General features: G+C 41.3%; 1 protein-coding gene across 1 annotated transcript; it reads right to left on the bottom strand.

Annotated features, from left to right (window-relative positions):
* Window positions 1–3,286: 3,286 nt before the first annotated feature.
* Window positions 3,287–22,081, bottom strand: DRC8 (dynein regulatory complex subunit 8). Its single transcript, XM_082218491.1, has 7 exons — window positions 21,961–22,081; window positions 16,035–16,119; window positions 13,987–14,059; window positions 11,482–11,561; window positions 10,794–10,836; window positions 10,638–10,704; window positions 3,287–10,021 (listed from the first exon to the last, which is right to left on the bottom strand). The coding sequence occupies exons 1-7, from the start codon at window positions 21,992–21,994 to the stop codon at window positions 9,906–9,908; spliced, it is 498 nt and encodes a 165-aa protein (XP_082074617.1). The 5' UTR covers window positions 21,995–22,081; the 3' UTR covers window positions 3,287–9,905.
* Window positions 22,082–23,023: the final 942 nt, after the last annotated feature.

The raw sequence follows: 23,023 nt of genomic DNA on the forward strand, positions 1-23,023 counted from the left end.
TGAGATGGGCGTTTGACAAGATCCAGCAAGGCTGTTATTATATTCCCATTACATTCCTGTCTAACTTATTCACAAAACCTGGAATTTTCCAGAAGAACCACCCACATCCTACCATCCCACAAGATGCAGCACTTCTAAACAGTATTTTCTCTAAAGCCTTCCTCAGATAAGACAATGAGTCTCTGGCTTTGGTGGTTACTTCTTCTTCTTCTTCTTCTTCTTCTTCTTCTTCTTCTTCTTCTTCTTCTTCTTCTTCTCCTCCACCTCCTCCTCTTCCTCCTTCTCCTTCTCCTTCTTTGGCGATCACTTGTAGCCGAGTAAGATTGTCTTCCATAAACACAGTTTTAACAGTGAGTCCGTAAGTGACTGTGGAGGCCAATTCTGGATTCACACATCCTTCCACAGTGGAGGCATAGCTTTCCAGGTGGGAGTTGATCACGGTGTGGATTTGCCAAGCGTGCCTTCCTCTTACCGCTATATCACATTCTCGGCTGTAACTTCGTGAACAAATGAGTTGGGTTTAGTTGTCTAGCTTGTTTGCATTTCTTGATTCCTATCTCACAAAACATGTGTACTTTGGCTGGAAAAGTGGAAATGGAGAAGATGAAATTTTATATGCAACTGGGCTTAGAATGCAATTGCTAAACGAGCACAATGACTGCGTATATGAGAAGATTGCAATGTGATGAAAATTGAATGGATAGCACCTCTCGCCACAGTAATGTTAATTCGTATTTTGCTCAGATGGTTATGTAGGTTCCAATCTAATTTCCATGATAATTTTAGCAACGGTATGCATGTGGAGCGAAGAGTGGGCCTGTGCCAGGGGGTGCTGTGCTCTTCCAGAAAGATAATTAAAGCAGCCTCCGCTGTCCATGTGGGGGTCTAAATAGCTATGCATGCAGTGCATATATAAGATCTACCGGAGTCCTGCTGAAGATATGACCTTCTGGAGACTTGCCAAGCAACTTTTAAAGTGCTTAGTTACTGAGCAAGGCGTAGCTGCAGGACTCTTTGGCTTTGGCTATGAAGCTTACATTGTATTCTGCAACATCAAGAACTTTCTCAGGTATTTGATTTAGTCCAGACCTGAGCGTGGCACATCCTAAATCTCGTGTCATTCAGCTTCTTTGGATGATCTCAGGTTCTAGCATTGGGGGGGGAGCATTTCTCTTCACTTTCTTCACACTGTGCATCATTTTATACACCCCCAACCCATTACCCCATACTTGCATTTGAAATTTTAAAAATTTAATAAAAATTAACAGTTTTTATAAGAGCTCACTTTACTGCCTGGAAATGCAATGCAAAGGAAAATACAAAAGAATTTACTAAGCAGATAGTTGCAAAAAGAGAGCCCTAGCAGGACTGAATGTTTTTGTGACCATTTCTTCTTTGGTTAGTCCAGAAGGGCAGTTTCTATTGTACTTGATTGCTGTACAAGGGAGCTGCTAAAGGGGTCATTTAAACCCAGGTTCAACAGAATAGGGTTTATGACACAGCATGACTAGAGGTGAAGGAATTGGCCTCTTCATAAAAAAAAGATAAACAAAGAAAGGTTGAAGGCCAAATCAATATCCTGGACCTAGATAAGCAGTGTATGTTTTAGGTAAGTGTTGATTTGACGCAAATAAAATCCATCTGACCTACTGTTGTCTTCATGATTTAGAAATTTCACAGGTATGGGGAGAAATGGCAAGCCATGTTTCAACTCAACATGCTGCAAGAATGTGTATGGATAGATGACTGGCGAACAGGATAATGTGGATTACAGCATAAGAAGAGCTTGCTCTTTAGTGGTCCCATCTAATCCAGCAGTCTGTTTTCACAGTGGCCAACCAGATGCCTATGGGAAGCCTGCAAGCAGGATTTGACCACAATAGCTCCACCCCCACAACTAGTAGAGAGACATACTTCCTCCAGCAATGGAGACAGAACATAGTCATAATCGCTGGTGGCTATGGGTAGCATTGTCCCCCTGTCTAATCCCCCTTTTAAGACACTCCGGCTATTACTATATTTTGTGGGAACAAATTCCATTGCTTCATCCTGTGAGGAAGTACTTTGGTTGGTCCTGAATTTCTTATAGGGGTGGTGGCAATCATGTGTCCACACTTCACCCATTAGGAGTTAGGGGCGGCAGCAGGGATTCCTAAATGTTTTGGACCAGCTCTTCACTTTGTTCCGTCACTTAAGTCTTTCCATTCTGTAATTCCTTATTTTGGCTCGAGTCTCTAAATAGTGTTTAGTACTAAAAAAAAAAAATGTTGGCCACATCAGGTACATGCTGCGTGGGATGAACATTTCAAACAAATCTTTCGAGCTAAATAAGATGGCAGCAGCTTTATTTTGAAGAGGCAACAACACTTCACATCGAAGGATGCAGTCTGGGAACTAATAAACCTTAGCAGTTAGTCTCATAAAAATGCTAAAAGCCCTTTTTGGGAGACCCAAGAGAAAAGACAGCTCCGTTGTGTTGAGGAAGGCTGCATACAAACAAGAAGAAAGAGAACTAACAAGAAAAATCCAATGAATGTTTAATGAGAACTAATTGTAAAATATATGAGGAGCTAGTCAGCAGCCACCAGAAATACATTCTCATGGTCTCCGCTAATTAGAGGGGCTTGGTTCCAAAACCACATACGTGGCAGCTAGGAGAATATCCTTGCAACAACAAAAAAGAATCATATCTAATGGTATGTCAAGCAAACATAATGGCATTAAATCTGCAGTACAATCAGTTTGGATGAACTATCTCCAACTCGGGATGTGGTATCCTATCTCACTTTCTCTCCCCACTACAGGTCTAAATAACATCGATATGCAAATGAATGTAAGGAGACTCAGCACTTTAGGGCAGCAATGGGGAATCTTGTTCAACTTGAGGGCTGCTTTCCTTGTGGACATCCTTCCGAAGGCTGCATGCCAGCGCTTGCTGTGGCCAGAGGCAAAGATATTCAGAGAAACAGATGTGACTCTTTGCTGTGTATAGTACGTTGCATTGTTCAAGGACACAAGCACTTCAGGAGAGCAGGTCTGGTGAGGGGTGTGGCTAGGAGGAAGAGAAGAGGAAGAGGAAGAGGATAGCATAGCTAAGCTGGAAAAGGCTGAAAGGCCATATTTGTCCCCCTCGCCTGAAGTTTTCCACCCCTGCTTTAGGGGAAGGTCTACAATGTTGCAGGATCTTAACCAGAACCTTTTGAATATAGCAGAGCATACACAGACTGCCCAGAAGCAGTCAGTTGCAGGCAGGATGAAGCAGGAACAAGATGCTGCTACCAGTAAATTGGTTACTTATAGGTTTATTATTTACAGCAGACTCACAAGTTACTATATACAGGATACAGACACGGATCTTAACTCTCTCACAGAACAAACTCCAATGAACTCTCAAACCACATACTGACCAACCAACCAGGAAGGTCATGAGTCATCATGCCTATGTGGAGACCCCGGACAATAGCAGAGTTGTATCCAAGGTCCCATATGTCTAGGAAAAATCACTCCCTCTGCTCAGTCTTCTTCGTCTTGGGCCAACTCCTTAATTGCTTCTGTGGGAAGCTGCATCAGATTGCATGTAGTCAAAATCCCAACATACAACTCAATGGCAGAGCACATGCTCTGCGCACAAAATGTCCCAGGTACAATCCCTGGTGTCTCCAGCTAGGGGTGAGAAAGTGTTCTGCCTGCAATTCTATGTACAACCTCCGCCAGCCAGGGTCCTAGAATCATAGCACTGGATACTGAATTAGATGGACCAAAGTTCTGTGTTGGTATAAGGCAGCTTCTAATACATCCTAAAACTCCAGTGGCTTTTTTGACCCATAAAGCTGTTTCAAGATGGTGCATGTTTCATTCAAGGAAATTGAATGTTGCAGGTAATATTCGACTCTTCCCATTCCCATTTCTCCCCCTCCCCCGTTCAAATCATGGGTTCATCCATGCAAGCCTAACCCTGGAAATTCAGAGAGGTGGCTGGAAAGGGGGAAAGAAGGTGGGGCAAGGAGTTCCAGTGGGAAAATGGCAGGTGGGGAAAGTCTTAAGTACCCAAGCTCTCGTGTTTGAGATTTTTCCTCCTAAAAAGGATATCTGACATGCCAATGATTCTAATTTCACTGCAAAGCAACTATTCCAATGCCCTAATAAATGCGTACAGTATTTCAATTCATACACAGGCCAATTTGTTTTTCCAGGTGGGAGTATTTCATTGGTTAGGGGAAGTTGTCTCTGGATCTCGAAGGAATACTATTTTATTGATTGGACGCAAAGCCCTCTTCTAATTTTTTGCCATGCAATAGTACTTGCTTTCATAAATCTTGTGCTCTCCTCAGCAAAAATCAATGCATACTTATTAATATCATATTGATACATGTTTTCTGAGCAATAAAAAGTAATGTTTTACACATTCATTTAACTATGAAGGCACGCAGCATAGATTTTACAGTCTACAATAATTTCATGCATTTGGATGCACTATATTGACAGGTCTACCATTTCCTTCTGTTTATAAATTCAAATACTGAAATAATAATAATAATTGCTCTTTTTAACCTTAAATTAAAATGCATACAGAATTAAATTACAAACTAACAAAATGAATTTCAATAGGAACAAATATACTGTAAGGTGCTACATTTAGGCAGGAAGATGGAGTGTACCTGGGTTGTCAGTAGTATATGTGAAAAGGATCTAGGGGTCTTAGTAGACCACAAGCTTAACATGAGTCAACAGTGTGATGCAGCAGCAGCAAAAAAAAAAAAAAAGCTTATGCCATACTAGGCTGCATCCACAGAAGGATAATGTCTAGGTCAAGAGAAGTAATAGTACCACCCTATTCTGCCTTGGTCAGACTGCACCTGGAGTACTGTGTCACAGTTCTGGGAGCCACAATTTAAGGATATTGACAATCTGAAATGTGTGCAGAGGAGGGTGACCAAGGCGATAAAGGGTTTGGAAACCAAGCCTTTTGGGGAATTGAGTCTGTTTAGCCTGTTAAAGAGGAGACTAAGAGGAGTTCTATGATTCTAAGGGGAAAGAAATTGTGGTCTAAACCACAGAGCATAGGGCTTGCTGATCGGAAGGTTGGCAGTTCGAATCCCCGCAATGCGGTGAGCTCCCATTGTTCAGTCCCAGCTCCTGCTCACCTAGCAGTTTGAAAGCACATCAAGCACAAGTAGATAAATAGGTACCGCTCCGGCGGAAAGGTAAATGGCATTCCGTGCACTGCTCTGGTTTCGCCAGAAGTGGCTGTCATGCTGACCACATGACCTGGAAGCTGTCTGTAGACAAACGCCGGCTCCCTTGACCTATAGAGCGAGATGAGCGCGCAACCCCAGAGTCGTCCACGACTGGCCTAATGGTCAGGGGTACCTTTACATTTACCTAGCGTGACCAGATGAAGCAAAGAACCGAACCCTTCCTTTGCACATGCTTCCCATCTACCCAACTCCCAGCAGTTGTTATGTTGCCTCACAGGGAGAAAAATGGCTGGGAGGAAATGCTTCTGAATGTGAGAGTACAGTGGGAGGAGGTTTCAGCCTATGTGGCCTTTTAAATCTTCTGTGTTTTACTTAATAGGGAATTAGTGCCAACCCAATTGTGTAAGAGATGAGGCTGCCACCATCAGATCATCTAGTTGGGCCCAGTGTCCTCCCTGTAAAATTGGTCTGTATTATCCCCTGATTAGAGAGTGAACATGGGGACAGGGCTTGGGATGGCAAACTTGCTGGCCTAAGGCCACCTAGTTTGCTCAGGCTGAACTGAGATTTTAACCATGTACTTCGTGGCTCCTACATGGTCCTCTAACTGCTAAGCTAAACCCACTCTCAGAAGCAGAGCGTTTGCAAATCAAAAACAAGTCCAAATCAGTTTTTCTCATTACGTTTTAGGCTATTCAGACTTTATTTGCATTTATTGCATTTAGGGGTGCTCCACTTCTGCTCTTTATTAGAAAAAAATAATAAACTGTGGCATTACTTGTTTATTGCACTGAAACGAAACGAATCTGGGGCTAATTAGTCATTAGCATTGAAAGCAGGGAAGGAAGTTATTAAAAACATAAGTGAAAATTTAATTGTAGAAGAAATTACTGATACAGAAGGCAACAATCTTAATTATATCACATGCCTTAATTAGAGGTTCTAGAAGAAACAAGTCTATAAAACTAGTCTCTGATAATGGTTCATTCATAGTCTTAGATGCAAATGGCAAGTTAATGTTCTCAAGATCTGTGTAAAGGAACAGCATTTTGTAACTAAAATTAAGAGGCCACTGTTCAAAATTTGGGCACCATACACCTGTCTTGGCTATTACACAACCTTGATTCCACTCTATGAGAACAAACAGAGGTTATGAAGGCTCCACAATATATTGGATTGCCCTGTATTGCAACTGAATTATTTGCATAGTGTGAGAAATCTGATTTACTGTCTTGAGATAAGAGTCCCTAGAAGAGATTTCAGAGTAGTTTAAGCAGTAACAGATACCAGGATTAGGAAGTATTATTCACCCAGGCTCTACAAAAAATGTAAATAATTAACTTGGGACTTCTTTCTATAGTCAGCCACTACAGCCTAAGAATGAAATGTAGTTATTATAATGATTTTTTAAAAGGCTAATCATATTATCCCATGCTAGACCCGTGGGTAAAATATGTGTAATTAGAAACAAATTAGTTAAATATGTGAATACATGCGGAACTAGAACCCAGTTTGCAAAGAATTAGCTGGTTAGTTAAAGTCAATTTGTAAAATTCAGGACCCTCGCTGCTTCTTGGCAATTGTCGCCAGGTCACAACACTGCAGAGACATTCTAAGACATAGCTGGCAAAATTCTGGTGAACAGAACTGGCAATTCAGTTGAGGCCCCAGGCTCACTATGCAATGGTGAGATGCAGAGGGCAATCAACATGGTTCCCCCTAAGAGTCCTCAGCAATGGTGATGCCCATGCTGCTCCTTGGCTTCCCTGCGGTACTCTAGATGATGAAACAGGCTAGATGACAACGGCAGCAATATGGCACAAAATTTGTTGGGAAGGTGACCAAGCTGACTTTAGAGTGCATGACTGTGCCTACTGTATGGTGTTGAGGGCAGCAAATAAATTGTTCTTTTTCACCTCCATTACATCCGCAATTAACTGCCCAACAGTGCTTTTCCAAGTAGTGTGGGGTTTATTAATATCTGCCCCTCTGAATGGGGAGTCCGGAGCCAGCATGGTGTAGTGGTTAAGAGTGGTGGACTCGTAATCTGGTGAACCAGGTTCGCTTCCCCACTTCTCCACATGCAGCTGCTGGGTGACCTTGGGCCAGTCACACTTCTCTGAAGTCTCTCAGCCTCACTCACCTCACAGAGTATTTGTTGTGGGGGAGGAAGGGAAAGAAGATTGTTAGCCACTTTGAGACTCCTTAGGGTAGTGATAAAGCGGGATATCAAATCCAAACTACTCCTCCTCCTCCTCCTCCTCCTCCTCTTCTTCTTCTTCTTCTTCTTCTTGGGTGCCTGCTAAGAAAAAATTGTCAGGCATTTTGAGGATAAAGTTGCTTGCTTCTGTGTAAATTTAAACACCGTAGTTGAGACAGATGCAGCTGAAATGTCCAGCATGTCTGGTGTTATGGGATCTGTTTCAGCTTTTGAGTCCTGAGGACTCAAGGTGCTTGTGGCGGCCTGGGCAATTGCCTCCCTGCTTAGTGCTTGCTTGTCGGTTAATTCAAGTGAGCTGGAGGAGACTGACGTAATAAACGCATCTTTACATGAAGAGGTTCTACTTATTTCCCATAAAGAAGCAGTAGTGCAACTGTGCCTTTAAAAGTCAGCTCTGGAGGCTTGCTGCAAAATATCCCCAGGGTGGGGGAATGGTAGCTGTTCATTTGCAAGTACTTTTAGAGGAAACTGGATTATCCAAACACATTCTAGTCTGGGTTCAGGCCTGGCTGTGGGACCATATTGCCCTTGGTCACCTTGATGGATGGCTTTTATTGGGAGAAGGCAGGGAGAGTGCGGCCCTGTTGCTTATTCTTGACCTGTGACTTTGGATACCATTGACTGGTAGTATCCTGAGGATAAGTTCTGTAGGAGTAGGAGTCACTAGGTTGCAGTGGTTTGGCTCCTACATAAGGGGATGGTTCCATAAAATATTATTGGGCTATTGTATCTTGGACAACTGGCAGCTGTGCCATTCCAAAAGGGTTCCATCTGGTTGTTGTTGGCATCTTTCTAACTCGGGAGACAGTGGAAGAGTGTGCCTTTGGGGGTAAAGTCAAGACTCTGGAGAGTCACAGCACCCGCTGTGGCTGTAGAGACCAACGCAGGAGAGACATGTTTTGTTGTAGGTGGGGCAGGTGAAGGCATCTGGTTTTCATTGCTACAGGTGCACCATGACGTTCTTCTCTCTGAGCTCCTCCTAGCAGAGGGAAGGAGTTCCATCTTGCCTCCAAGTTACTTTTACCATGATAATGCAAGTAAATGTGAATTAACAGACAATATTTCTTCTAAAAATATTCAAAATCTGCATTTGCTTTCATGGTAGGAACTTTCTAAGTAACTCATAATTTCACGATTCCAGTGTTTTTCACATGGGTTGGCCCAAGGTCTCACTTGCTCTTAAGTTTTTCACATCTACTTCCTGTAAATCCATCCTACAGAGCGGCCTTGTGATCATGCCCATCTTATCCCCTGCTTTGTCTTTTATTTGCTCTCTCTGGGGCAGGGCTATATCTCCAAGTGTGTTTGTAAAAAGGTTTAAGCACACTGCCGCCTTACCCTTAACCAGGCCTCTCTGGCCTAGTCCAAGATAGCTATTAAGGAGAATCAACAGGAAATTGTGATGCTGCAAACCTCTGAAGAGAGTTTCACCACCACAAACACAATTTAGTCAGCAGAATCTTCTTAAATGCAAACTAGACCAGTGGAAGGAGGAGGAAGTAATACCTTGAATAAACAGAGAAGCATTACAGCATACCTGGAAGTCAACAAACTTATTTTCTAGGAACAATGGGGAAAGAGTGTTCCCAAGTCAAGAGCCTTCACCAGTGCTCTGCTTTTAGTTACAGAAAATCCTTTCAATAACAGCTCCTCCACAGATTTTCTCCACAGATTTTTCAAGTCTCAACAAACAACTAGACTGTTTGACTAGTTTGCATAACTTCCTTAATGAAGTCAGATCAAAGTCATATAGTTTTAGAGAGTTTTGCTATAAATCAAAACATTTGGTAAGTTCGCATCTATGCAGACCAAAATATAAGGATCAATGTTAAATATGAACTGATCTCTAATAGTTTTGCCTTCAAAATGTTAGTTATATCATAACTTATTTACTTGAAGTACAACTCTTCCTAGTTCTGTCTACATCTGAATTAATTCATGAAATTATTTCTATTTTTCATTTTTAAAAGACTAATAATGCAATTAACAATAATAATAATATGTTGCCCCTCATTGTTTTGTTCTGTAACCTATGCATGTTTACTTGGAAGTGAGTTTTGCTATGTTTCATGGGACTTCCTCCCTAGTACGTACGTGTTTTCTATGAACCGCCCTGACACCTCTGGGTATAGGACGGTATATAAATTCAATAAATAATAATGATAATATTTCATACTGTAGTTTTTGGCTGGGATCCTATACTTAGTTACCTGGGAATAAATCCTGCTGGACCCAGTGGTTCGTGCTTCCTCTGCATAATCTGAAGTTTTCTTATTTTCTTATCCAAACTGATCAACATTTGAAAACTATCTTTTTAGAACTTCTGCATTTTACTAAGTATATAAAAGGATAATATTTTCATAGATGAATTATTTCAACATAAGCCTCTGCTGCAATCTCATGGCAAATACAGAACAACTCCAATGATGTTAATCAACAAGCACCAAGCAAAAGGTTCAGACCTATATGAGTTACACAAGAAGTCCTTAGTTTTCATCCACAACCATCATTGAGATGTAGTCTTTGTAGCGAACATTATTTGTTTCTGGATCCACAGCAGCAGACAGCATTTCCTCCATTTCTTCTTGAGTGAAAGGCTCACCTGCAGCAAAAACAGGAATATTTGCAAATGGCTATCGTTTTTATTTGTTTTTTACTGCTCAGCCTTCTCAAGCATTCTTGCTACTTACCGTACGTTTTTTCAATCACACCAAGAAAAAAGCACAGACCTGGGTACTTTTGCTTTCATTGCATACACACATAATCATATAACAGATGAACTTGGTAACTTCTTAGCACAATTCAAAGCAGTGGCGTAGCGTGGGGGGTGCAGGGGGGGCTGGCTGCACCGGGCGCAACATCTGGGGGTTAGGGGGCGCAAATCCACTGGTTAGGGGGCGCAAATTACTTGCCTTGCCCCGGGTGCTGACAACCCACGCTACGCCACTGATTCAAAGTGCTGGTTTTCACTTTTAATGGCTTGTGATTCAAGTGTCTTTAGGGCCACCTTCTCCCACATGAACCTGCCTGATTATTAAGATCATTCTCAGAAAGTAAAATTAACTATGAACCCCCAAAATTGGGGTCCCCTCCAAACCTGGGCCCTTCTCAGAGGCCCTTTTCCAGGTTCCTGCACTATCAGAGGCCGAGGTAGGAGCTGACCACATATAGCTGTGGAGTCTGCACTTAAGAACAGCAAAAGCATCTTGTCAATATACCTTCTTCAGTCATGTACTTGACCAGCTCATCTTTAGTAAGATGTCCACATTTATTCTGGTCTAAAACCTAAAAAGAATAGAATATAAAATATTACTCTTCCTTCTCTTGATTTAAGTAGTATTCTCCTCCATAAGTAGAATTTAATTGATACAGACCTCAAATGCACGTAAAAGAATATCTTCTGGAATTGGGCGGTACCTGAAATGATTCAATTAAAAAAATACTTAGTGGTGTTATGTATCTCAGTTGTGCCCCAGTCTCTTTGCTGTAGCAGCACCATTGCCTTGCTCTTCTCTTTTAAGAAGAGTATCATTTGTTGTTGCAATCTGGGCTCTGAGAAAGACCTCTAAGCAGAGGTCTATGAATTACTTATGATGATGCTTACTTTGTACTGCTAATTAGGTAAAGTCATTATCCATGCCAATTTTTGTTCTCAACATATCTTCCCATGGAATTTGTTACCATTTTATTTAAGAGAAAGTCTCTAGAAAGACATACACAATGAAGTCAATACAGTGGAAGAATAGTAGAACTGACATGCCCAGTTTTAAAAACAAATCTATTATATTTTTTTCACAGTGAAGCTTATACTTTAAAACAGATTTTGTCTGTACAGCTTATAAAAGAACCTTGAATAAAATTAGATGTGTGTGTGATTATTATTATTATTAATTGAATTTATATACCGCCCTACACCCGGGGGCCTCAGGGTGGTTCACAGAATAAAATCAAGATATAAAACCACAAAATACATAATAAAAATAAAAACAACAACCCAATAGCCCACACTATATAAATATATGCATGACTCAAGTTATATAAACAGGTCCTTTTTTAAATCACCTTCTTTCCGTCAATACCCTAGTCATCATGGGAAGGAATTTTTCCAAACGAATAAACCCAGTTGGTTCTTCTTCTTCTACCTAAAAATAAAAATACATAAGCAAGATGAAATATAGACAAACTGAAAAGAAAATGAGTTTTCTCAAGTTTAAGCTAGCAGATATTTGCAAACATAATAATAAAATAAAGGCAAATATCTTATCCTTCACATGGATACATTGAATCCATGGACTGATGTTGAGAATAGGACATCTGTAGCAGAGGGCAGTCAGATGTGGAGAGCAGAGAGGATACATCAGACCAGTCCCCATTCCTCTCCTTCCTCTCTGATCTGTAACACTGGCCACATACAGATGGCCTGGCCTTCACACAAAGCAGCGTGCTCAGACACGGAGCCCAGAGTATGCATTGCATGGGCATAATCAGAGTGGGAGTGTATGGTGAAATTCTGAATCAGTGGATGTTGAAAACAGGAGGAGCAGAATGCCTGCAGAATGTACCAGGAACACGTCCCCTTTAAACTACCTTGCACCAATATTAAAAAAAGGAGTTTGGGGTTTCTCTGATGTCAGCATAGGAACAAAGGAAGCCGATTTATACAGAGTCAGACCGTAGGTTTATCTACGCTGATTAGAAGCAACTCCCCAGAGTTTCAGAATGAGGTCTTTCTTAGCTATACCTGGCAGGTCTTGAACTCTGAATCTTTTGTATGCAAAGCATGCACTCTGCAATTGAATTACAACCTGGTCCCCAAATAACTTCGGAATAGTGCTTGTAGTTCCTTGATACGGTATTTCAACTCCTGCTAGATTTGCAACCATTAGCAGGCAGCCTACACGTTAGCACAAATTACGGTATACTATGAGAGGCCAGTTATAGATAGATTTCACTTACCTAATACCTGGGTCAGCTGACACCAGTGATATGTTACAGTGCAGAAAGCTATCTGATGCCACTTTGCTTTTCTATCTTAGGAAAGTCATGGGAGATTGGTCTCCACATTATACCAGAACAGACTCTTAAATAGAAATTTTATATAGCAAAATATAACGACTCAATAAAATACACTAAATAAAATACGCTAAATACACTTTGTATTGGCAGGCTATCCTATCTCAGTTTGAAAACATGCTGGGAGAATCACTGAACATTAATAGGATGCGTTCTTAATTCTGCCTTGCCTTCTTCCACCTGCCTTGCCCCACCCTCCAGTCTCTGCTTCTCAATTTGTATTGTATTATTTTATGCACTGTGACTTGCCATTGTTTTATTGATTATAGTTTAGAATCTTTTTATTACAATTGTTAAGAGCGGATTTCTGTTTAATTTTTATATGCTGATATTTAATATTATTCTATACTATTCTAATGGATTGTTGAATATTACTTTATTTGATATAAGTTGCTTATTTTAAAGTTATTTTTTATTATCACATTTTTGTATTGGATTAGATTGTTATAAGGTGTACATTCTTTGTTTCTTCAGCTTATTATCACATTTTTGTATTGGATTAGATTGTTATAAGGTGTAGATTCTTTGTTTCTTCAGCTTGTAAACCACTTTGGGTATTGTAAAATAGAAATACAGTATACAAATTAAAAGTGATGATGATGATGATGAAAATTAAGATTCTAACAAGGATACTAAGATGATTCTAACAATTATATAGGTTAAAGCTTGTCGTTTTAAACATATTGTTTGTTGACATCCAATTTGTTCATTATCATAATACTCCCAAGACTACACGAGACAAGCAACAGTGGGCATTTTCAGTAACTCAACATTGTCCTCTAGTGGTAACAGTACATTTGTGCAAAACACTGCTCCTTCAAAACATAATTTTTGAAAGAATAAAATGTTATTATATGAAATTGTTTACACTGGAGCAGTTATTTCTCTTGGAAGAACGAAACCATCCATGAAGAACAGGATACCTTTCATAGTCAAGATCAGAAAAGAACAGAGGCAGTCTAGTGACAATGTGTAGAATAGACCTCTAGTTAAGGAATTGTTACAGAAATGCTTTATCCACAAAAGTAAAGTTATACTTCTAAGTCCTATTGACTGCATTCATTTTTGATACAGTAGCCTGTAGCATTACTGAGCCATTATTTTACTTCATCAATTTTACAGTTGAGTATTTCCTGAAAACTGGTATTTATTACAAAGGGGGGAATTGATTAGACAGTCCTGAGGTTAAAGTCATTAGCCCTATCTGGGCATTTGGTCTTGTCAGGTATAAACAAAGGTGCAAGGAGAGTGAGGGTGCACAGCTAAGTCCTGTCCCTGCAGAATTTTAATTCATGCAAGGGTTTCCACCACAGGTAAGGTTCCCTGCTTCAGTCTTTTAGCTCTCACACTCATGGAGGACTCTGAACTGTGCACAAATGATGCACTTTAGGTATGGGTATAAAGGCAGTTCCTCCATATGGTATTTTAAACTTTTGTTAAGGAAGAGAGATCAGATTTCCTGTATAAAATGATAGAACTTAAAAAACACAGTACCTCTGCAATCATATCATGTAGATCCCCTTCACTTGGGCAGCATCCTAATGACCTAATGATTGTACCAATCTCCCTGAAAGAAAGAATAGATTTGTTAATAAATCTGCAGTGCAATACAAATCTTTAGCAGCTACAGTTGTGGGCCAATTCCTCTTTTACCCAGCAGCTCCCCATACCCTACCTAAACATACCCTACTTACATTGCTTAGAAGCTGGCCAGAATATCACACCATTCGACATTGGAGTGAACGCTTTATTATCAAAAACATGATCTTTACAGACTTGGATTTGTGTCAGGCCTAATGAGTGCAGTAGTTCAGTAGGCCTTACCCCATGAAATCAGTTGTCTAAAGGTCCCTGCCTCCCCTCAGCCATCTATGTCCCCTTTTCTCCAGGCAATCAGAGACTGCACCTCCTTGTCTGCATCTGCTCCTCCTGCTTCATGCCTTTTCTGGCTCTAGGAGTCAGTGGGGAGGGGAGCTTGTCTCAACAGAAGAGACACCAGTGACTCATCACCAGCCTGACTCATCTCTGTTTCTTGACTTCCCTCCTCCCACTAACCTGCTTTAGCTTCTGCCTCTGATTCTGGACTTCTCTCTGCCACAGTCTCTCCCAGCTCACTAAGTCCTGTTACCTCTTCAGCTTCTGACACCTTCTCTTTTCCCTCTAATAACTCATTGTTGTCCCACTACCACTCCCTGGGCTCTGAGCCTTCTTCCCTTGGTGGTTTCCCAGCTGGTTCCTCCCACCATTCTTCTGTGTCCAACCAGTTCATGACAGGTTCTGACTCCTGATCCTCCAGAGAGGATTTTTAGGAGGCACATACAGCTGCAGGGAGAAGAAGAGAACAGGAAACTTCCCTCACATTAACATATTTTGTTTGTCTGTCTGTCTGTCTGTCTGTTTGTTTGTTTGTTTATTGTTTGTTTATTAAATTTCTATACCACCCTTCATCCAATGATCCCAGGGTGGTTTACAATATAAAAACACAAAAATACATAACATAGTAACAAACAAATACCTCCCATCCTACAGTGACTAGATACCTAAAATTACTTCAAATTTAGTCGGTGCTCTTGAGACCAGAGATACAAGCCTAGTGGCAAATTAAACATGTATCAGCAGCTCTCTTTAATAAAAAAAATAAATAAAGTTGAACTGTGCTTATTGAGAAAGTGTTGCAAGATTTTGGGCATGCGTATCCTTGAAAGAAAATTTAAAGAAGATACAGTAATCTTTTTTCCCTTTGCATGTCTGTATAGAAACAAAACAATTCTACAGGATGATGCTATAACCCAATTAAGTTGCTGTTGTAGGAGACAACTGCTAAAAAATAGTCTAAGAGTCTTTTGGCAATTTATGAACTATTTATTATAATGCCATAATAAATATTATTTTCATCTTTAAGGTACCACAAGACTCTAATGCTGTAGCTTTTGCTGTGGCTAACCTTTCTAGAAACTGAAATAGCTAAAAAGGCATCCTATACAGTTTTGTCATCCTTGCCTCCGAAACACCTTACAAATGCCTTTAAGTTTGTGCTGGTGCCAGAAGTATTCCAAGAGTCCTTCAGATAAGGCAAAGGGAAACTACCAGCTGCCTAGTCCCCACCTCCATCCACTCATTGCCCCCTAAAAGCCACTGTATAGTTCGGGAGCTTCCCCAGAGTGCTGGCAAGGCTGCTGCCTCAAAAGGAGTGAGGCTAATTCACAAGCCCTGGGGCAAATGTACAGTGGTACCTCAGGCGCTTCAGGTTACAGACGCTTCAGGTTACAGACTCCGCTAACCCAAAAATAGTACCTCGGATTAAGAACTTTGCTTCAGGATAAGAACAGAAATCGTGCAGCGGCAGCGCAGAGACAGCGGGAGGCCCCATTAGCTAAAGTGGTACCTCAGGTTAAGAACAGTTTCAGCTTAAGAACGGACCTCCAGAACGAATTAAGTTGTTAACCAGAGGTCCCACTGTATAGCAATATACACCAACTCTGGCTTCTTACACTCTAAAACACTGTTACATTGTAATAGTTCTGAAAGAAGATCTTCCAGACCTGACATCCACAGTTTTATTACACTCATGGTCAAACACCTCAAAAGCCTCAGTGATCTTCTTATGGATTTCAGTTATTGCAGATTCTGCAAAATGAAACAATAATGAATGTGTTATATACAGTATATATAATTTCTCTTGTCCTCAGTATGACAAGATCTTTCTTATAACCAACCAAAGTGTCATAAAACAGTGAGGAATCTTCTGAGTTCTCTGTAATTCTTTATCAGATAAGGCATTTAGCAAAACATATTATTTATAAGTTTTGTTTGTTTACTTTGTGTGTTGTGAGCTGCTCTGAAAACAATTTCCTTTGTGTGAAGGCAGTATATCAAGTAAAACAGAAAGTCGGTGAAATGTAATTGAAATTTCTCAATCCGCTTTCTTTGAATCTGTCCCTTTAATTATTTCTGAAAAACTCCAATTGGTAATGACATTTCGGAGAGATGTTGCCTCCCCCATCCTTGTCATCTTAGAGCTAAACTAAATGCATTTTTCACACCTCTAACCCTGGCAAGCATGATTTTTTAAAAATAAAAAATCTGGGCATTGATGTTTGGGGGTTTTAAACATTTGCCCCGCCACAGTCCCAAGCAGAACCAGAGTCCGTCCCCCGCTCCATCAGCTATTTGCAGTGGAAGGCAAGCTCCCATTAGTAGTAATGGGAGCCTTCCTCACAGTGGAAAATAGCACATCCCCATAGCTGATTCAGATCAAACCATGGCAACTGGTGTCTGTCACACCACAAACCACATCCAGTTACCTATGCACCAGCTATTTATTCATTTATTAAAATGCATTTTAGGTCTAAAGGCATAAAAGATATGCATGCATACTTACTGAAGATTTTGATATAAATAAATTTTCATGACGAGGGTGCTGAATATACTAATTAACCAGGATAGGTTGACACTGGATTGTACCCAACTAAGTTCTACTCAGAAGAGACCTGGTGAAATTAATTAACCTAAGTTAGCCATGTCTATTAATGTTAATGGATCTGTTCTGAGTAGTACTAGCACTAGCTACTCTATTGCAAGTTGCAGTGAAGGATAATTTACAGCACCATGCTAATGATGTCTACTCAGAAGCAGGTCTTGTTGAATTCAGTGGAACTTGAATTCAGGTAAGTGGGGTTAGGATTGCACCCTTACTGCTGATTGAGTACATCTTTGTACAAGGAAGGTTTGGAGTGTTTTGTCCATTTTCTTTAAGTGGTTATATGCTAGAAGTCAAAGCCTGTTGAACAGTTGTGCTTTTGAGAATACACTGGAATACTGATTAAGATGCATTTGGCTAATATTGCATTTGGCTAATACTGTAACACAGCATGTTAGAACTGGCCTAAGAATTTAATAGTAGCGTTTATACATTTATTATTTGTTCATTTCCTTGCAATAAAGAACATTGTATATTCTATATACATTTTTTCTTAATTTATTTATTTTTTGGCTACGATGTGTGTGGTTTTTTTAGCTTGATAGTAAGCGGTGAAATTATTCATACTTACTTCCAGAACTATAGACCTTTTATCCACAGCATTTTAAACTTGATAATTAAATGGTAGCTTTATAATGAGTTTTAATTTAACGTGATTATTTGTCATGGTATAAACTATGCAAATTGCATTAATATTTTATTGGGGTTGCCACCTATGTGAATTATCAGCAATGCTCCGAGATATTTGGGAAATTTTAGGTGACTCTTAGTAAGTTATACAGGTTCCATCTCTTTGAGGATAGGGAAGGCAGGAATTTTCAGATCGGCTTTTCTGACTGCTCTTAACAGTACCTAGAAGTTTTGATGCTATTTCCTTGCATAAGGTAAAAAGGTAAAGGACCCCTGGATGCTTCAGACTGAGGGTGCCAGTGTTTGTCCACAGTTTTCCAGGTCATGTGGCCAGCATGACTAAACCACTTCTGGCACAATGGGACACCATGACGAGTGCCAGAGTGCATGGAAACATTGTTTAGCTTGGATAATAATAATGACAGTACCCCAACTGGTAAAGAGAAGAAACCAGACAGCTGATGAGGGGGGCGGGGAATCTAACTTAACTCTGAAATGTGACAGACCATGTTGCTTTCTTCTTCCATGTTAATTTGCAGAATAAGGACTTCCAGAATGGTAGCCATGTCCATCTGTTGCAGCAAAACCAACAAAGAATCTTGTGGCAGCTTTCAAATTTAGCAAATGCATTGTAGCATATGCTTTCGGGGATCACAGGGTGCTCATAGCATAGTAAATTCACTCTATGTGGGCCAACTCTTGGTGTTGGTCCAGAGGCTGCAACGGTGGCTACAGTAGGTTCATTCGGGCACAAACTACACTCTGCTTGTAGGATTTGCATTGGCTGCCGATTTGCTACTGGGCCAAGTTCAAGGTGTTGGCACTAGCCTATAAGGCCCTATACAGCTCAGGATCAGGTTACTTGAGAGATGGCCTTATACCCTCAGGAGATCACTGCAATCCTTGGGAGAGTTTCTCCTGCAAGTTTCATACATCTCAGAAACCGCTCTGCAGTACTGTAACTCAGAGTAGGGCTTTTAGTGTGGTTGCCTCTGTTCTGTGGAACAGCATTCCCAACAGCTCAGGACTCAGATTTCTTAGTTTACTCCTGTCTTCACAGCACAGCAACCTCTTGAGGTGGAGCAACTCCTGTTTCCATGGTGCACTGGGCTCTTGAGGCAAAGAAATGATCCTAAAGCATTCATAAGCACACTTACAGTGAAGGAACTGCTACTAAACTCAGCAGAGCTAACATGAGAATAGTTAGGAATACGTGATTTTGGTCCGAACTAACAAGAATGTATGAACTGCAAAAAACTTGCACTACTTTTACTTGCAAATGCAATTTCATTTGATCAAAATGGACCACCTATGGAAGCAAATATATGTACTTTTGGGTATTTCTGCCAGTAACCAACAAGACAAATAAATGCAGTATTGGATGCAAGGATATAGCCATGCCTGGCAATGTTCATAAGACAACTTTGTGACCCAATTCAAGATTCTACACCATGGACTGATACTGCTTGTGCACTATCAACAGGGGCAAGTCACCATATGTCCTCTTTTTCCAGGACACATCCTCTTTTTCATGGGTATGTAAAATGAGAGTCGTCATAGCGATCCTTTGTTAAAAGTAAGGTAAAGGTAAAGGGACCCCTGACCATTAGGTCCAGTCGTGGCCGACTCTGGGGGTTGCGGTGCTCATCTCGCTTTATTGGCCGAGGGAGCCGGCGCACAGCTTCCGGGTCATGTGGCCAGCATGACTAAGCCGCTTCTGGCGAACCAGAGCAGCGCACGGAAACGCTGTTTATCTTCCCGCCGAAGCGGTACCTATTTATCTACTTGCACTTTGATGTGCTTTCGAACTGCTGGGTTGGCAGGAGCAGGGACCAAGCAATGGGAGCTCACCCCATCGCAGGGATTCGAACCACCAACCTTCTGATCAGCAAGTCCTAGGCTCTGTGGTTTAACCCACAGCGCCACCCGTGTCCCCATTGTTAAAAGTAGAAGTCCGCAAATGTGTCCTCTTTTTTGCTCTTCAAAATATGGCAACCCTAGTTAGAGAAACCTTACTTTACATGTCACAAAAGCCATTTTACCTTTCTGAAGTAAAAAAAAAAAGTATGTTATATGCCTAATAATAGTCATTGCCTTAAACATTGCAACTGAGAGCATAATAAACATGACAACTGATGAAATGGCTCATGGTTGGGCCCATTCATCATATGTCTATGAGAATATTTCCACAATTAAAAGAGTACTAACTTATCAGCAGTCTCACTGAGTTCAAGGAGATTATTGTAGACGAAATGTTTTGTATATCAAAACCTTGATCAAATGACATACAAAGAATAGTTCAATGTAATAAGACTCAAGAGATGCTTTAACCTTGAAAGCTCTTGGAAACTGTGCATGACAATACCCTGAAGATTAATTATTAGTCAATACTGTGACTGTTATTGCTCAGAGAGAGACAAAGAACATCTACTGAAATTTCTAATTTATACAGGAGCATCAGTTCACAGAATAAAAAGTAGGACCAAGACTTGTGTATCATATAATTCTGAAAGTGAGCTTTTAGGGAAATGCTGTTTACCACATTTCTGAGAACCAGTCATCAAACCAATTTATATAAACTCTTCCTCTTTGAGGAAAAAAAGCTTTTATCTTTCTTGTGTTCAGCCTTTTTACTGGCAATATCCAACAGAAGACTAGATCATTCCTGAAGTCTTCAGAAATATTAAATAATTGCTGGGGAGAAGTGTGGAAATTTCCCAGCCTCCTAATATTTAAAGTTTTCAGCTAAGAAGTTATAACACCATACAAGGTGAATCACTACCATGCACACACTCTGTTAATCAGCTGTATAGGGCACCTATTTCAGATAGGGAATTTAGAGAAGATTATGTATGCATGTTTATACACCTTTTAAATAAATGGCAATTAAGCACTTAAATTTAAATCTTATATAAATCAATGGGATTTACAACTTGAGCCTAACCCAAGTTAGGTTTGGCCAAGGGGGGGGCAGGGGGCAGCTCCCCCCCCCCCCATCAAGTAAATCAATAAAAGTACCATACTTAACTGAGGTCCTGCACTCCCCTCCGCAACATTCAGCCTGGCTATGCCCATAGCCTAACCCAGTGTATTTTATTTTTACTATACAAATATGCCCACTAAACCTACTAACCGACAAAAAAGAATTTATAGCCCACCAAGTCACACATGCTAATGTAGATTTCAGTAGGTATCCGTCTCAGGAGAAAATGGAAGAGTGCACCTTTGAGGGTAAAGTCAAACCACTGGAGAGTTACAGCACCTCCTGTGGCTGTAGAGACTGATATGGGAGAGACATGTTTTGTTGCAGCTGGGGCGGATAGGAATACACTGTTGTTATGCTGGGCAAAACATGTAGCTACTTTCAGCCCTGGAGAAATGTAATATGTGACACGACTGTCCAAAAAGGGCATCTATTTATTGCATACAGTGGTACCTCGGGATGCGAACGGGATCCGTTTTGGAGCCCCATTCGCATCATGAAGCGAGCGCAACCTGCGTCCGTGCGTCGCGTCTCGCCGCTTCCGCGCAAGCGTGTAATGTCATTTTGACCGTCTGTGCATGTGTGCACGGTGAAACCTGGAAGTAACGCGCTCCGTTACTTCTGAGTTGCCGCGGAGCGCAACCCGAAAATACTTAACTTGAAGCACATTTATCCCGAAGTATGACTGCACAGATAAATGTGAATTAATATGTAACGCCGCTGACATAAGTAATAATATTTATTATTTATGCCCCACCCCATCTGACTGGGTTTCCCCAGCAAACTGAATTGTGCCCTGCTTATAAAAATGGCACTATATTTTTAATACTGATGATTTCGTTATGCAAAATAAAACTATATGGGATAGCTCAGTTGGGAAGGCATGAGACTCTTACTCTCACAGTGGTGCCCGTGTTGGGGAAAAGATTCCTGGGTTGCCGTGGGTTGGATAAGATGACCTTGTGGCGAGGTCCCCTCAAACTTTCATGATTCTGTGAAATATGGGAAATATGTGCGTCAAGCAGTTAAAGCTGAAGAAATTACGTCTGACAGTGTGAAGTCGGCTGGCCCATATTTCCAGCGCAGGATGTGGAGCAAGTTTCGCATTCAGGCAGTTCTGCAACACCCACATTTTGGGGCCGCTCTCAAAAGGCATCCTGCTGAATTCTTCTGCCATGTTGGAGATGAACGTGCCATCTTGCAGGGAGGGAGGCGTGCGCGTGGACCCAGCGGGGCTCCGACCCGCCCGCCCAAGCTGTGTTCTCTGGGCTTCACTACTACTCCACAAGACGCAGCCTAAGGGTACCACCGGGGATAAAGGCCGAGAGAATCAGCCAGCTGCTTTTCCTCAGCCTCCCGGAGGCTTTGCCCTTACCCGCTGCAGCGGCTTCCTTGTCCTCAGTCGCCATGCTGTTTCCTTAGCGGTTGCCATGGAGACGCTGGAGCTTCACAGGCCTTCTCCCTCTCCAGCGCCTCCGTCGCGCTGCCGGATTTGGCGGCAACGCGCACAGGCGGATTTCTCTGTGTCGATCCGTTCCTACGTGTTCTTGCATTGCGGTGTCCTCGTAGGAGAGGGTGCTTAAGAAAGCGGGCATGGGGAAACATCAGGAAACAAATGCACGGGGAGCAGTTTGAAATGCGCTGTGTTTCTTGTTCCTATATATATCGTACACACAGCGGCTGCATTGCATTGCTTGCGTGAAGTGCACTCCAGTTCCAAAGCAATATGCGCGCACTTTCTCACACGCACACTTCATGCTCCCAGGCCCAAGGGACGGTTTTGCTAAAAGGGAGGGCAGGAAGGTCTAGCAGAAGGGGGAGAAGGGCGTTTTTAGAGACTGTTTCTAATCACCTTAACATAAGTGTGCTGTAAGAAGAAACAAAACAAAAGCCCACGTTCAGTAAGTTGTCAAAAAAACCCCACCAACACTGAGCCCCATGCACACTGACTAGACAGCTGCAGAGGAGGGATGATCTGGTTCTTTGCTGGCGGAAACCTCCTTGGCAGCATCGACAAGCTGTTTGAAGTATGATTTGATTCAGAAGTATGTGCAAATAACAATAATATAAATTTTCTCCCCAATCCCTAATTAGGCATACTATCTTTTTCTCAGTCAAAAGCTCTGGGTCTTTTATGGCTGATGAACACGCAGAAATTCAATCTTGGTTGCACTCCTAGACATATCTACTCAGAAGTAAGTGTTGTTAAGGTCAATGGGACTTACCACCAGGCAAGTGTATATAGCAGGGATGGTGAGAAAGTAGATTTGTATTTACTGACAGATTTCTGGGTGATTTGCAGTTGATCCCTGAGGATTTCTGACTCCCAGTTATTTAGCAACAGTAGCAAATGAATGACTCCCCCTTCTGCCTTTTTACTGCTGAAATGAAGGAAGCTTGGGGTAAGCAGGGGTGGATTTTTATGTGAAAGAGTTGTG

The sequence above is a fragment of the Podarcis vaucheri genome (genome assembly GCF_965113315.1).
Source record: "Podarcis vaucheri genome assembly, chromosome: 3".
NCBI classification, from domain to species: Eukaryota; Metazoa; Chordata; class Lepidosauria; order Squamata; family Lacertidae; genus Podarcis; species Podarcis vaucheri.